General features: G+C 33.0%; 1 protein-coding gene across 1 annotated transcript in view; it reads left to right on the top strand.

Moving 5' to 3' along the window:
- Positions 1–17,040, top strand: part of RYa (RYamide) — an 82,699-nt gene that overhangs the window by 54,295 nt on the left and 11,364 nt on the right. Inside the window, exons 2-3 of the mRNA XM_088232266.1 lie at positions 14,742–14,908; positions 16,451–16,535. Coding sequence (XP_088088392.1) covers positions 14,746–14,908; positions 16,451–16,535 — 248 coding nt within the window. The 5' untranslated portion in view covers positions 14,742–14,745. The remainder of the gene's footprint in view (positions 1–14,741; positions 14,909–16,450; positions 16,536–17,040) is intronic.

The following is a 17,040-nucleotide window of genomic DNA, read 5'->3' as shown; positions in this document are numbered from 1 at the left end:
GAACGGCTAAAAAGATTTATGATGCGAACGTGTCTGGTTGTAGAAGTCGAGGAAGGCCGAGAAAGACATGGCATGATCAAGTACAACAAATTCTTGAAAGTGGTCATGTGAAAAGTCGGAATAATCGACGTGCGTGCATGAGAAGATGTATGAATGTGAAGGAAGCAAAGGAAGTGTGCCAGGACAGAGTGGTGTGGCGTTCTATCCTCTCTGCCTACCCCTCCGGGGAAATGGCGTGATGGTTAGTTAGTTTTAGTTACAAAGATAGACAAGATCTTGTCTTGAGGGAGTAATTATTATTATTATTTTTTCCTTGCTTTAATTTTGATTTGAGGCTTGAAACAGGGATGTGTAATGTCACCATGGTTGTTTAATCTATACATGGACAACTGTATGGAGGAGATAGAATGTATGGGTATTGGAGCAAAAATGGATATTTTTTCAGTAAGCAGTTTGTTGTATGCGATGATGCATATTATTTATATTGACACACGAAAAATCATTTGTATCTGGCGAGTTAAATAATTTTTTTAATACAATTTTTGACACATAAATCAACGTAAGTATATCAAATCAGCTTTAAAACTTAAAAAAAAACTAAAAGAAACCTAATTATAAACGACGTTCTTAAAAGGTTACATCATTTTGCAAAAACGTTAGAGATGGACAAATTGATAAATGTAAATTAATTGAATAAAAAAATAGTTCATTTGATGTTGTTCATGAAAAAAGTATAAATGTCTTCTTTTTTGGTGAATAATTGTGTTAAACACACTATAATAGCATTGTTTTTGCGTTTTTATATCAATTTTCCGAAACAGAATCTCATGATTTTGTGAAAAAACTGATAAAATCGATTTGATCAGTGATCAGTATTTTCCATCACTACTGAAATTAGTTTAACAGATGTCATTCTAATCAAGCTATATTTTAAGGACTATAATGAAGTCGTTTGCTTGTCGTCTATTTGTTGTATGCTGATGATGCAGTTCTGTAAGCAAGCAGCAAGGATGATTTGCAACAAATAGTCTCTAAAATGTATGATGTATGCCTGGAGAGCGAATTGGCGATGAACGAAAGTAAGTCAAAAGTGATGGTATTTAAAAGGGGATGTGAGGTTACTGACTGCATAATAACTGTAAACAACAAATGTCTTGAACAAGTAGAAGAAATTGTTATCTGGGAAGCATGTTTTCAAGAGATGGACGAATAGAAAAGGATGTTGAAAGGAGAGTGAATGCAGGCAACAAAATGAAGGGAGCACTAAACGCGAAAGTAAGTCAAAAGCGATAGTATTTAAAAGTGGAAGTGAGGTTATTGACAGCATAATAACTGTTAACAACAAATGTCTTGAACAAGTAGAAGAATTTGTTATTTGTGAACCATGTTTTCAAGAGATGGAAGAGTAGAAAAATATGTTGAAAGGGGAGTGAATGCGGGCAACAAATGAACGGCGCACTAAGCACAGTAATTGCTTTTAAAAATATGTCAATCGAAGCTAAACTGGCAGTGCACAACGGAGTTTTAGTCCCAACACTTATGGATAGAAGTGAAACATGGATCTGGCAGAGGAAGTATGAAAGCCGAGTGAACGCGGTTGAAATGCAATCTCTTAGACGAGTGTGTGGGAAATCAATGTATGACAGGGTTACGAATGATGAAATCAGGCGAGAGTGTAAATCTGAGTCAAGTATAATTGATAAGATTAAGAAAGGGTCTCTGAGATGGTTTGGAATAATTAGTTTCATATTTTTGTTTCGAATCACCTTAAAGACATAAGTTTGGTTCGATATTTTCGAAATTTAAAAATAACCATTAAAAGTTTAGAAAAAATGGTAAAGGCTTTAAACTCCACGTCATTACATTCACTCTAACTTTGATGATCACTTTTTAATTTAAAAAAACGGACACAACTTATGCTAACGCCAAATACATTAACTCTAATGGACAGTATTTTAAAGGAAATTAAAGATTTTTTGTATTTTTGTATTTTTATTTTTTTTAATTCGGGTTTTCTTTTGGGTACGCGCTCGTATACCGAAAACCGAAAGTCCAAATTTACCAGTTTCAAATAATGGGTTCGTATTCCGCGTACTTACCCTCATATTTTATTTTCGTATTTTACATGAATTGTTTGCATTTTAATAATAGAATTGATAATTCAATTACCAGTCCCCTTGACTTGAGAATAACAAAAGAAAAGTAAACTCGTGTCTTTCATGATGTATTTCAAGTCACCCCGCACGTTTATTAACAGTTTAAAAGAAAAAAACATGACGCGAAGATACAAAATCCTTTGATTCTTACCGTAAACAAGGGTCAGCGTAGGTTTTGAAAAACAATTCACAAAAAAACGTGTCGTAAAAATGCCAAAAGTAAAACGTAATATTCTCAATTTTTTCCATTAACAACACATTACATATTACATTTTATTTTATTTATCATAAAAAATAATTTTGCATTCCGTTATTTAAAAATAACAATTTATACAATTGAAAATTCGAAAAGATAAATGGTTACTTAAGATTTTTCGCTTGATTCAAAATTAGTAATTTAAGATCGAGTCCAGGGGTGGTATTTCAAACGCTCTCGCGGCCGTATTATCGCGTGTATTTACATGCAAAATACGCGAGAAAAACTGTTTTCTCGTGCCGCGAGAGTGGTTCAAAATAGCACCCCTGGTCCCGACCTTTATATATGGGAGCGTAGTATGCCTCTTTCGTAGCTGCTCGATCATGGAATAATCTACCCACTCATTCTCCTTCTTTATTTACAAATGTAAATTAAATAAATAAATTTAAATGAATCACGTATGAAATGTCACATCCTGAATATTTAAATTGTTCCTTTTTCCTCCCTTTTTCCGTCCCTCTTTACCCCCTCAACTTTTCATAGTATATTGTAGATATTTAGTCAATTCTTACTTCTTAAAAAATACACATTTTTATTAATATTTTGTTCTAGAATGAAATTATTAACGAACCACAAATATTTTAATTTACCACTGATTTTCTCAAATAACACTCTTTCAAAGTTTTTTACAAAAACTCATTAGGAACATTATATAAAATTATGTATAGTCTGTTTTCAATTTAAATAAAAAAATAAATATGAAGCAAACACTTCGTCTGTTTAATTCGTGAATAATCGCCACTGTTTCCAAAAACAACGGTCAAAGGTATTTGGCGTCTCATCTTAAAATAAACTAATTTAAATTATAGTCTTTATCAATTCGAAGCACTTGTTGACTGTCAACATTTATTATGAAAATACCCTTAGAAATTAAAATAGCAACTTTGTTTAAAAATATAACACTCTGTATAAAAAATACAACTGAATTAATTATACGCTTTAATTAACGAATTGTAATTTTATTTATTTAATAATTTGTAAGCGACCCATAAAAATAGAAAATCGAGGGGGGTAACGACACAAATTCAAAAAGCTTAAAAAAGTATGCGGTGGAGGTGCGGTTTTACGAACAGGTATTTGAACATAGTTTTTCTGGCGCTTTCTCGCAGGTGCGCGAAATGACAACTGCACGTCGGACTGCTAATACCTAACTAAAATCGACCCGAAAAGTAAAAAAAATCGTATTCCCGATTTCCGCACCCTAATTTATATTTTTTTACGGAGTATCTTAATTGAATTTTTAGTCTCGATACTTTTTGCGTTTTTAAAAAAACATTTATAATATTTGGATACCGCACGCCCGAAGATGGCAGATAAAATTGAATGCTTTTATGGGATTTATAGTTTACTTAGCTCCCATAAAAAAAAATTTGACAATAAGGAAGTTCGGTGTCTTTTTATATATTTTTTTATTTGTTAACAGTATATTAAACTAAGCCAAATTTTTAATATATTTTTTTTATACAACATATTATCAGCGCTATTTATTTCTGAAATATCTCCGCGGGCGACGTCTGAGGTTGTTCTATGACAGTTCTTCCGATTGGTTGGTTTACGGTGACCAAACCGGATATTTTTTTTTATTTTTATTTTATTTTATTTTGGAAAGCCAACAGATTACAATATTTATTAATTACAGTGTAGGTTAAATTATATATTAAGATCCAATTACAGGCCTTCTCGTAAGCTAAAAGATAAATATTACTAATAAGAAGTTAAGAATAGATATTAAATTTAGATATGTATGTACATTTTACAGTGCGGATAACATAATAATAAGTATACATACATATGCAGCGAGTATAACATTTGCGATAATTATTGAGCCTTATAAGAAGAACAACTTAATTGAAGAAAATAATAATTATAAAAATAAAATAAAAAACTCAAAAACTAAAATAAAATAAAGTGTTTATAATAATTAACCAAATATCAAACTCACATACACATGTACATGTACATATTCATACACAATCTAACTGCACAGGTAGGTATTTCGGTTAAATAAGATATTATATAAGAGAATATTAAAAAACATATTTTTTAAAAAATAAAAAATAAAAAAAAAATTAGTGAAACATAAATTGATTTTCAATTACTTTTCTAAAATTGTTGCATGTTATATTATTAATATCAATATGGTTAAATTTATTGTTATACAGATTGCAAGTTCTACATATATAAGAATTTTGGCAAGCATTAGTTTTATATTTAAAAATATGAAATTGGTTTTTGTTTCTGGTCTGCGCTACAGGGATCCTAAAACCAATTAGGGATAGGAGCTGTGGACAGTCAACCTGATTATTCATAATTTTGTACAGATATACAAGGTCAGCTACGTTTCTACGGGTTTTCAGTGGTTTTAGGTTAAGATGAGTGAGAAATTCATTGGTTTCATTTTCTGAAACCCTTAATTTAAATCTGCAGTATGATATAAATTTTGATTGAATAGATTCAATTCGATGAATGTATTTTTTATAATGAGGGTTCCAGGCAGGTGACGCAAATTCTAACTGACTTCTTACATATGTACAGTACAATAGTCTAATGGTTTGTATATTACTAAAGTCATTGCCTATGCGAATTAGGAAACCCAACATTTGATAAGCTTTTTTAACGATTGCATTAATGTGAGCTTCAAAAGTTAATTTAGAATCAAGTATAATTCCAAGATCGCGAATTTCGTTTACTCTAGAGAGGATATTGTTATCAATTGTGTAGTTAAAATTAGTTTTTGTTTTATTTCTAGTGAAGGTCATTACATAACATTTATTAGTATTTAGTTTAAGGTGATTTAGTTTGCAGTATTCATTTAGCCTAATAAGATCTTCTTGAAAATTAGAGCAATCTTGATGTGAATTGATTTCAGAATAAATTTTCATGTCATCTGCAAAAAGTAAGAATTTGGCAAATTTAAAACATTTACTGATGTCATTGATGAAGATGATAAAAAGTAGCGGCCCCAAGTGCGATCCTTGGGGAACACCTGAGGGCACGCTTACGTCCTTTGAGATAAACCCGTTAATGGCCACTGATTGAAGTCTATTACTTAAGTAGGAAACGAGCCACCTGTACAGATCACCATGAATACCCAAACTCCATAGTTTAGTAAGGAGTATGTTGTGTACAACGGTGTCAAAGGCTTTGGAATAATCAGTGTAGACTACATCTATTTGAACCCTTTCGTCCATAACCTTTGAAACGTATTCTAAAAATAATGTTAGGTTGGATGTGACAGATTTAAATTTGACAAAACCGTGTTGATTTTCAATAATTATGCTCTGGACAGCATTGTATAGTTGATTGTAAATAATTTTTTCAAAAATCTTACTCATGACACACAGTTTAGATATCGGGCGGTAGTTTTTCACATCATTTTTGGAGCCAGATTTGTATATCGGGGTAATGAGGGCACGTTTCCATATGTCAGGAAATACTCCCTCACTTAGTGATGTTTTAAATATTAGTAACAGGGGTTTGGCAATTTCATGACAACACATTTTGATAAAATATGATGGAATATTGTCACTTCCTCCACTTGAGCTATTAGAGAGATTCTTAATAATATTAACAATCATATTTAGAGACATAGGAACACTAGAAATATTAACACGATCATCTTTTTGCACACTCATATTAGGTGTTTGTGGATGAGTATGATAGTTGAATGAGGATGCAAAGTATTGCGAAAGCATCTCACAGACTTCTTTAGGATTATCTGCTTTTGTGTCCCCGAATATCATTGATTGTGGTAAACCTTGATTTTTACGCTTACTTTTGACGAAATTCCAAAATAACTTTGGGTTTTGTTTAATTTTTTGTTCAGAATTATTAACAAAACTTTTGAAACAAAATTTAGTCATTCGTTTTTGTCTTGCGCGTAATATACCAAAATCAATTTTATCGAGAGGATTGTTGAATTTTTTCCATTTTTTAAACATTTTGATTTTCTCTTTGGTTAGTTTAATTAAAGCAGGGCTGTACCAAATTGGGTAAGAATTATTTTGACTACACTCTCTTGTGGGGACATTGGTGGAGATAACGTTTTTCACTTTCTCATAAAATATATGTACTGCTGTATTTGTTGGAAAGTTAGATAGTTCCCTTTCCCAGTTAATGTTACTCAGGCAATAATTTATTTTACTATAATCGGCTTTTCTGAACAATAGAATGGAACGGGATTGCCTTTGCATTGGGATATAAGGTAACTGTTCTAAATTAATATGTAATGCGTCGTGATGACGACATTCCGGGATTAAGGGCTGAGTAGGTTTCGTCATTACTAGCCTAACAGAGCTTATGGCGAGATCAAGATATTTGTTGTTACTATTCGGTATCGAGCAATATTGGGAGAGTCCGGTAAATGATAATGTATCAGAGAGTTTCAAAACATTGGTCGATTGAACACTGTTAGACAAAAACATTGTTCCATCTGTATTCTTATGCCACGAAGCTTGGGGTAGGTTAAAATCACCTAATACGAGAAATTCTTCGTTGGGTTTCATAGTTCTGAGCTCGCTTAGTTTATCGAGAAAATTGTGAATATGGGGTGTATGATTGTTTCCTGGTGGTATATAAATACAACATAAATTAATTTTAACGTTGTTGTTACCTGTTAACGTCAGCCAAATGTTTTCGGTTGAGGATTCCCAGTTTTGTTGGTGGTAAACTTTAAATTCCTTCTTTGCTCCAATCATCACCCCACCCCCACGTCTAGAACTATTTCTATCGTAACGATAAACATGGTAGCGGTCATCAAATAGTTCGGAACTATGTATACTTGGAAGTAGCCATGTTTCAGTTATAAATATAAAGTCATAATCATTGGAGGTTATACTAAGATAAAAATTATGAGTTTTTGAGCGCAGACCAGTAACATTTTGATAATATATACTTATTTGAGCTTTGGCCCTGTAATTTTATCTAACTTAAGACTACAATGTATGCAATATCTATAAAATAACAAAAGGAAAATCAATTTAATAAGAAAGTGATATGAGATCATTATAAAAAAATCTTTTGCAGCTCGGAATGACCCATCACTGGAACAATTGGGCTATTTTCACTTCTACGAATGAATACTTGTCCATTTTTAACCCAGACGAACTTAAAATTCTTTTCTTTAGACAAACTACGGACTTGGTTGAAGAGGGCACGGGTTACTGAAGTTAGGTGTTCGTTGGTGAAAATTTTGATGTTCCCTGGTAGATTCAAATCGCCAGAGGTCAAATCTTTCTTCATTTTAGCCGCTGCTAATATTTGGTCTCTGGTTTTCTGCGATGCAAATTTAACAATAATGGGTCTTGTAAAATGAGGTTTGTTTTTAGGAAGTTCTTTAACACGAATTCTGGTGACGAAGTTAATATCTGATGGGGCCAGTTTAATTCCATAATGATCTCCTAGTGTCTGGATTAGATTTGGGAGTTGTTCACTTTTTTTCTCTGGAATACCAATTATCTCGACGTTTTCACTTAAACTTCTTTGTTCGCTTTTATTCAGTTTTAATTGCATATTTAATATGGTGCTCTCCAACAATGTAACTCTATCCTTAACCATGTCTACATCTCTACATTTATCATCTAGAGTAGATACTTTGTTGGTTAATTCTTCCATTTTACTGTGGCAATATTCGATGCTGCATTTAATCTCTTTGATTTCATTAAACACTTTTTTAATTTCTCCTAAAATTTCTCTTTTGAAAATAATTAAAGTCTCATTAAAGTTAGATGGGTTTGCCTCTGAGCTCTCTTGCCGCCGTGTGCTGCGAGCGTTGCTAGTCATTGTAAGAATATGTGAAATAAATAAGTAGGTATTCAGAGTACGAGTTTTGAGTTCAAAGTCCAACTCAGAGGTTCTGACTAGGGATTGGTTGTATAGTTTAATTTAAACCAATCACAGTAATACTACTTTTCACTAGTAGTTTTGGTCACAATAATATTTTTTGCTCTTAGCACTTTTTTAAACTCAAGTTTATATCTGATTTTGCACTTTAATACCTTAGATTTTTACTTTTAATTGTTTATTTTAACTTAGTTTTATGTTTTGAGAGTTTATAGTTAGAATATTTCGGTAAAACGCAAAGAAACTGAAATTTACTGTGACAGGTTTGTTTACATGCACACACTAAATCAAGGTAATTGTTCTATTGATATCTTTCAATGCTCTCATATCACTGGATATCTTTCAATGCTCTCATATCACTGGAGGGTTCATATGAACCAGTAAAGGTATTTGAAATTATCATATGTAGAATCGTCACTTCGCGAGTGGAGCCATTTATTATTGATGAACAACATGGGTTCAGGAAAGGCCGCTCGGTTGGAACCAATCTAATGGTTTTTACAAACTACGTCACGGAAGCTCTGGATGCAGGACATCAGGTAGACTGTTCATATAATGACTTCGCCAAGGCCTTTGATACTGTCGACCATGATGTCTTATTAAATAAGCTGTATGAGATCGGTTTATCGGATGGTATGTTAAAATTAATGGCGAGCTACCTCCAAAACAGAAGCCAATACGTCTCCTACGGTCTATTCGCGTCAGAGTGTTTCCATACTTTCTCGGGTGTCCTGCAAGGCTCTAACCTGGGTTCATTGTTGTTCTCAATTCTCATTAACAATATTAAAAATGTAATTTTGAACTCGCGTTTTCCGTTGTTTGCGGATGACTTAAAACTATTCTTAAATGTGACAACTTCTGACGATTTTCGTCTTCTAATATATTTGAATGGGGAAGGCGAAACAAACTTAGGTTTAATGTTTCCAAGTGTTCGGTCACGTCCTTCACTAGGGCCCAAAAAACTCTTTTTTATCCCTACAAAATGAATGACCAGAATCGTTATTCGACCAAAGTTAAGGATCTGGGCGTTAAATTTGTAAGCACTCTGACATTTTATGAACAAATAGAGACAATCAGTGGTAATGCATTGAAAATGTTAGGATTTGTTCTGCGTACTGCCAGGCTTTTCGAAAATACCCGCGTACTGAGAACTCTTTACAACTCCTTGGCGCAAAGTAGACTCGAGAGTGGCTCGATGATTTGGGGGCCACATGAACTGAAGTACTCTCTTATGATAGAGAAAATCCAAAAGAAGTTTCTGAGATATCTCTACATGAGAGAGAGCAGGTATTATCCTTGGCTTTACCCGACCGAGTTTCTTCAGGGTATGCATGGCTACAACAGTTTAGAGTCTAGAAAGAATGTGTATTTGACTAGACATTTTTATTGATTGTTGCGCGGTATGATCGATAATTCTGAGATTATGATGAGCATTGGTGGAGCAGAAACCGCATACGCGCATCAAATAGAATACGACTAAACTACTCATTAATGAGTAGTTTTATGTTTTGACCCATTAGTTTCTTTGTAGACGTCGCTCAGTACGCAAATCCCAATTTGCATTTAACCGTGTTGGGTCGTTTTAAAGTGTAGAAATACTGCTGGGATCTTTAAGAAACGGGAAATGGGATCACATTTCATGTGTAATTAGCAAATGCATGTGTAAGTGGCAACATTAAAATTGAATTATTTTTCCATTCGTCAAATTGTCGAAAAAAACAAAATGGATATTTTTATTTTTTATTTATATAATTTTACAATACGCCCAAGGGGCATTTACAAAAAATATACAGGTAAGTACAAACATAGTGCGTAAAAATTTAAAAGATAAACAATGCTTTTTTTTATACATTTAGAAACAATAAGAAGCATACTGCCATGCAAAATAAAAAGTGAAACTTTACATAGTAAAAAAGAAAAAAAAAAATTTTTTTTTATATATATTGTTAGTGTTGCTAGGGGAGTAGATTTTTTCACCTCTTTATTTGCTCATCTCATAAAAGAACTAATGAAAATTAGACCTCGGATTAAACAACGCCGTGGTGGACATTTGAACGACATTATCTTTAAAACATCAAATAGTATTTAACATGATATGAAAATATCCGTTTTATGTCAAATAAAATTTTTGGTTTTAGTTTATTAATTCAATTACTCTTATTAAAAGACCCTTCACCTATCTAATCTATTGTGTCAATCAATATTTCCGCACGCACAATAAATTTTAGAGACATTAACAGATTCCTTTTTTTCCCCTTACATTTGTGTTATGATTATATTTTTTCCCATCGTGCGACATTACGAATGCGCGCGGTAAAAGTGGGGCATATTGGGGGGATTTTCGGACACAGTCCGATGTATTCAAATATGATTCTACGCTATTACTATTCTTAATTCTATGGTTGAAAGTAATGTAAGGTAAAAGCAAAAACAATATCTCATAGAGCAAAAACAACTCATGCGAATGACGTATAACCGTAACCATTTTGTTTTATTTTTAGTACTCATTTTCAAATTAGGAAAAAAACGAACACGACTTATGCTTCCATTTCTTTGAGAGCGGAAACCTTTGGACCTCGACAAAGGCGTATATCGGGGGTGTTAATTATTTTTGAACACCCGCTACTCTCTGTAATAAAAAATTCTGGCAAAATACACACTGTGTCAAAAGACAGAGGACCGTTCCGCTGGGTTTGGAAATTTTCCGTTAACAGAGCGTTGTCTACTTCTGATTACTTAACATTTATTTAAAAGTAATCTAGATACGCTAAATATACAGTGACGAAGCCCTAATCGTAAGCCCTTTAAATGCCTAGACTTCGACAACCCTTTCTCAAAAATATTTTCCCTCTATATTGCAAAATTTTTAATCCTTCTATCGCATACGGGAGTGAAATCCAGCCTTGCCTACAAACATTTTAACATAGGATAAATAAATAAATAAAAATGTAAATAGGGGCTAGATTTCTTACTGTCCAAGCGCTCTGTAGCTGCAAGACGTGCTGTAATCTAGCTCCTAAATATCATAATCACTTTACAAATTTACTATTATGCTCAATGTTTATTTTTGTAAATACATATATTGATAATTTTAATTTGCTAGAATTTCATTCGTCCATGGACTTTGTAGCTGCAAGACGATTAATAATCTATCTTAAATAGGTAAATGTTATCAACTATCAAATATCTGAATTTAGTAAATGTGGTCTAGAATTCCAACCGTCCATGCGCTCAGTAGCTGCAAAACTTGTTGTAATCTAACTTCTATTTTTATAAATTTATTTTTTATTTCGTTTTTTTAAATACCACTTTCACTACAAACTTCATTGTGAATTTTTTTTCAAGTTAATAGGGGCTAGATTTCTTACTGTACATGCGCTCTGCAGCTGCAAGACGTGCTGTAATCTAGTTCGTATATTTCATATTTATAATATATCATAATTGGAGACGAGGAACTAGAATCTCAACCATCCATGCGCTCTGCAGCTGCAAGACGTGCTGGGATTTTTATTTATTTAACAGCGCCCTTGAGGTGATTTTCGCAAAAATGACGCTATAAACATTATCCCAGTATATATAGTATAAATATACATATATATCTCTTTCAACTTATTTTTAAATGTACCTACACTTAAGATAATATTTAGTTTTATATAAATTATCTATACTATACGTATAAAATTTACCAGTCTGAAGATGCCCATTAGAGGGTGAAAGCGCTAATTGGTCGAACAAATAAGTGGAAGCGTACCAAGCATTTTAAATTAGTAACTTTTTTGTATAATTATTTTTTTTATTTATTTATTAAGGAAAAACAACAGTTGTTATATAAGAATACAAAATATAAAAAATAGTACATACACCCAGTTAAAGTTTTTCACAAATATAATTAGAGAACATGTTACACAGTAAAGAGAAAAATAATATATTATATAAGACATGAGAAAAAAAAAGAGCTTGTAAGAAGGTTAAGGGATGAGGAAATAGAGTGGAGGAGGGGAGGAGAGGGATTTTCATAATATAGTTGACCAATTCAACATTTTGATACCATAATAAAATAAACATAATTAAAGGAACATAAACTTATTACACACTGACAAATGTTTCATTTTACAGTGTTTCAAAAAGTTTTTCCATGGAAATATTAGTAAATATAAACGCTAGCTGATGCAGCAAACTTCCGTCGTCATCACCAAAGTACTTTCAAAACGACCCAAATTTTTACCAGACACGGAGCCATGAAAAATTACCTATATAGGTTTAAATAAAGGAATGATGACTATTGTCCATGCGATGATATTTCTTCACAGAGTATCGAACATCTGTTATTTCAGTGCCCATTTTTCAGTTTGCAACGCCATAATCTTGAAGCAGAATGCAGGAAAGATGGAATATCCTCAACAGATATCCACATTGTAGTTAAAAGTAGTTATCACGCGCCATTGTTCTTGGACTTTGCAACAATGGTGATTGGACTCATAAAGGTAATAAACCAAAATCAGTGATCGAACATCCCATTTCCAATATTTAAACGATTTTTTCCGAGTACCTTAGCCTTGTACATGACACGTAAGGTCACTAAATACAGGGGTCCAAATTTATATTTAAAAAATAAAAGTTATTACGTCATCACAAAGTTAATACTTTCAATATTAATAATATAAGCATTTCTTCCGTAAACCGCTACCCCTCTCCGACAAAAAAAAATTGCTATAAAATCATATTTGACCAACGAAGCGATAAGCACCAGACGCGGACAAGGGAAGCGGCTGGGTAGGAGAGGGGTAGGAGTTTGTAGAGGGACTGCTTGTCCGAGAAATTAGGGATTTACTAAATTTTGAAATAACAATTTCTTTTTTTTTTTTTTTAAATAACTTATTGGAAAGTTTTCAGGATTTTTTTTAAAGTTTACCATGTGGAATGTGTCCTCTCTTCAGAGTCTGACGTAAAAAACTGTGTATTAATTAACAAAAAATATTTAAAAATACGAGAGTTTATATAATACTCGCGGACCCGACATACGTTGTCCTGCCCGAACGTTGGCTTGCCTGCTATTACCTTGTAAAAATACTTTTCATTGATAATTAGTAACCTGGGTACTTGTTTATGGTTGAATTCCAAAACATAAAATAATTTATTTTCAAATATAAAATTCTTTTTGCAAATATCAAACTCGGCTCTTCTCGTCAACAGGGCCGCACTTTATTAATGAATGCGATTTTCTTTATTTGAATGTCAGTTAATGTAGTTTGAGTGTTACGAAAAATCCAGGAAAATAAGTAAATGGGAAGAATTTGGGATTTGGGAGAAATTGGGATCCATAAAAAGCGAACGTTGTTTGTAAACATTCAAAAACAAACTTTTTACAATCACAAAATAAAAAAATCCTTCCGTTTTTTTTTGTGAATGCATTCTCGTCGAACGCAACCCTGATAGGTCGATAAAAAATGATTTATGCTTCTGACATTTTTTACAGATTAGATTGAAAATTGTAATATCTACGAACATGAGCAGCGCAAAGATCTACATTTCGCTGAAAACCGCACGTAAATCGGTTAAGTCGTTTAGGAGTTGAGAGACATCACACGTACAGAAGAATTATATATATATAAAGATTCTTATATATATATAATTCTAATGTAATGGGTTAATGGGTTCCTATTAATAAGCGGTTGTAGCTCTTCTTTTATCAAGTTCTGGATTATTTTAATTATTTATCAACACTTTATATACATATACAATATATGTACATATAAGGGCGGGCATATTGCCTTAAGGCAATTTCTTCTTTGAGAAAAATACAAATACATGGACATATTGAATCTTACAATTTTAGACATAAATTAAAAACAACGATTAACAAAACATATATATAAAAAAATATGACTATCCTAAGAATATTAAAAAAATAACACAATACTATGGAAGAGAGAAGAGGGGATGGGAAGGAAAGAAGAAGGATAAAGGAACAATTTAAATATTTAGATAGTGACATTTCAATCTTGACTTTAATGTAAATAAAGAGGGGGCGTCTCTAACAGTAGTAGGTAGATTATTTCACAATCAAGCGGCTGCTACTGTGAAAGAGGAGGCAAGAAAATTAGAGCGATGACAGCGTATTAAAAGGGTTCTCTCGTCACTAGAACGAAGAGATAGTCCGTGTTGTGAAAGAGGTTGGGATAGCTCTCTCCGATAAACAGGCGAAGTGGGATATTGTGAAGAAGTGATAGAATGTGAATGTTTCTTCTATGCCTGATACTGAGCCAGTGTAGTTGCGTGAGATACTCGGTATATTTATGTTATTCTATTTGGTGAACTTAATGACCGTCAAGGAGGATGTTTTAATAGACGCAGTAAATAAGAGCTCATTCTCGCCGTTCCTGTAGCGTTGTGAAACCGAGAGTTTCCAGCCTCTCCACATATGGAAGCCATTAGGCCGGCTAGGCGACAACTTAATATTTATTATTTGAATTATGTTTCTGTTTCAGGACCATGAAAGCCTCTTCATCATCGGGTCAGCTCCAGAAGTCCACCATCGTCTCCGGAGACGGCTGCCGTTCCATCATGAGAACCCTCGTTTTGTACCTGGTCGTCTCCTCTCTTCTCATAGCGCTCGCATCAGCTCAGACCTTCTACGAGGACAAAAAGAACGATCGTAATAATATATAATATATTCCTTTTACTACTACTACCATCATGCCATTTAGGCAGAGAGAATGGACCGCCAAACGCGTCTATTCTGGCATACATTCTTTGCTTCTTCCACATTCATACATCTTGTCATACATGCCCTTTGGTTCTGTCGGCTTTTGATATGACCGGACTTAAGATTTGGTCCTCGTCTCACGTACCGTTCATTTTCGCCATGCATACTTTCTTTCATACCTTTCATACCATACATACCATTCTTTCGTCGTCCATTCGTTCTACGTGACCAAACCATCTCAGAGACCCTTTCTTAATCTTATCAATTATACTTGACTCAGATTTACACTCTCGCCTGATTTCACTAGTCGTAACCCTGTCATACATTGATTTCCCACACATTTGTCTAAGAGATCGCATTTCAACCGCTTTCACTCGGCTTTCATCCTTCCTCTACCAGTTCCATGTTTTACTTCTATACATCAGTGTTGGGACTAAAACTCCCTCGTGCACTGCCAGTTTAGCTTCGATTAAGATATTTTTATTAGCCTCTCCTTTCAACATCTTTTTCTACTCTTCCATCTTTTAAAAACATGCTTCCCAGATACACAATTTCTCTACTTGTCCAAAATATTCGTTGTTTTATTTATTATGCAGTCAGTAACATATTTTTTTAAATATTTTTAATTTTTTTTATTTATTTCCATAACTTAGCAAGATCTAGAATAAAAATCTAAAATACTTTTACCTTACTAGTTTTTGTTGAATTAAAAAAAAAAATTTAAATAAAAGTCGAAACCGGTCGACGTATAATTAAAAATTCAAGTGATTTAAACAAATTTATTAGGAACTAGCGGACCCGACAGGCGTTGTCCTGCCCGAACTTTGGCTTGCCTGCTATTAGCTTGGAAAAAGACTTTTCATTGATAAGTAGTTAACTAGGTACTTGTTTATGATTGAATTCCAAAAGTAAAAATTATTAATATTCAAATATTGAATTTAAGTAGGCACCTAGGTACTTGTTTATGGTTGAATTCTAAAACATTAAATAATTCATTTTCAAATATAGAATTCTTTTTGCAAATACCAAACTCAGCTCTTGTCACCAACAGGGGTGCACTTTATTCATGAATGCGATTTTAAAGAATGTATTGAATTTTAGTTAATTTTACTGTAGTGTTACCAAAAATCCAGTAATAATAAATAAATGGGAATAAATTATAAGGAATGTAGGGAAAGAATCTAATTGGGATCCATAAAAAGCGAATTTCGTTTGTTAACATTAAAAAAAAACATCCTTCCATTTTTTTGTATATGCATTATCGTCGAACGCAACCCTGGTAGGTCGATGAAAAAAAAATTTATGCATAGAATCAGACTATTCTATGGATTTATGCTTTTAACTTTTTTTATATAGATTTAATTGAAAAACACGCGCAGCGCAAAGATCTACATTTCGCTGAAAACCGCACGTAAATCGGCATCCGTTTAGGAGGAACAGAAATATATATAATAAGATGTTGTTTATTGATTGGTTTTTAATGTTTTACAGCAAACAATCGTCCATTTTACATGGGGTCAAGGTATGGGAGATCCGGGCCGCAAACTAATGTTTTGGTGTCACCAAGAACAGAGAGGTAAAATTATGTATTTTAATATTAATATGTATTAAGTTATAAAATATTTAATCCGTTGGACAATGTGTCGTTTTTCATCTTGGATTCGTTCCGACGCCGACGTATACACCGTCGCAAGATTTGTTTTGTAGAAAAAAATATAAATTGACCCGTAGCTCAATCACAAAAAACTATCGACGTGCTAATAAGTGACGTGATAACAATTTCTCAGCATGGTTGTTTATCATATTCGCGATCACAATGCAAAATCCGTGGACACCTAATATTAAATGTCAAAATATTTCCATTTCGCGACGTATAATCCTGCTGTGCGCAATCACATATTTGAATTTCACCGCTGTAAATACGGGAAAATTCCAAAACTGCAATTTTTATTTATTTGTTTATTATTCATCGTGCTACTCATTGCATTTAGCCGGCGGTTGGCAAGCCAAATGTCAAAAAAAGCAGCCGCAATAGTAATTGTAATTGATTTTTCACTTGTTTGTATTAGATACTCCTTATT

This window comes from Micrasema longulum, unplaced genomic scaffold (genome assembly GCF_059751315.1).
Source record: "Micrasema longulum isolate JH-2025_06_02 unplaced genomic scaffold, ASM5975131v1 h1tg000964l, whole genome shotgun sequence".
NCBI lineage: Eukaryota > Metazoa > Arthropoda > Insecta > Trichoptera > Brachycentridae > Micrasema > Micrasema longulum.
This window is presented reverse-complemented; position numbering and strand designations above follow the sequence as displayed.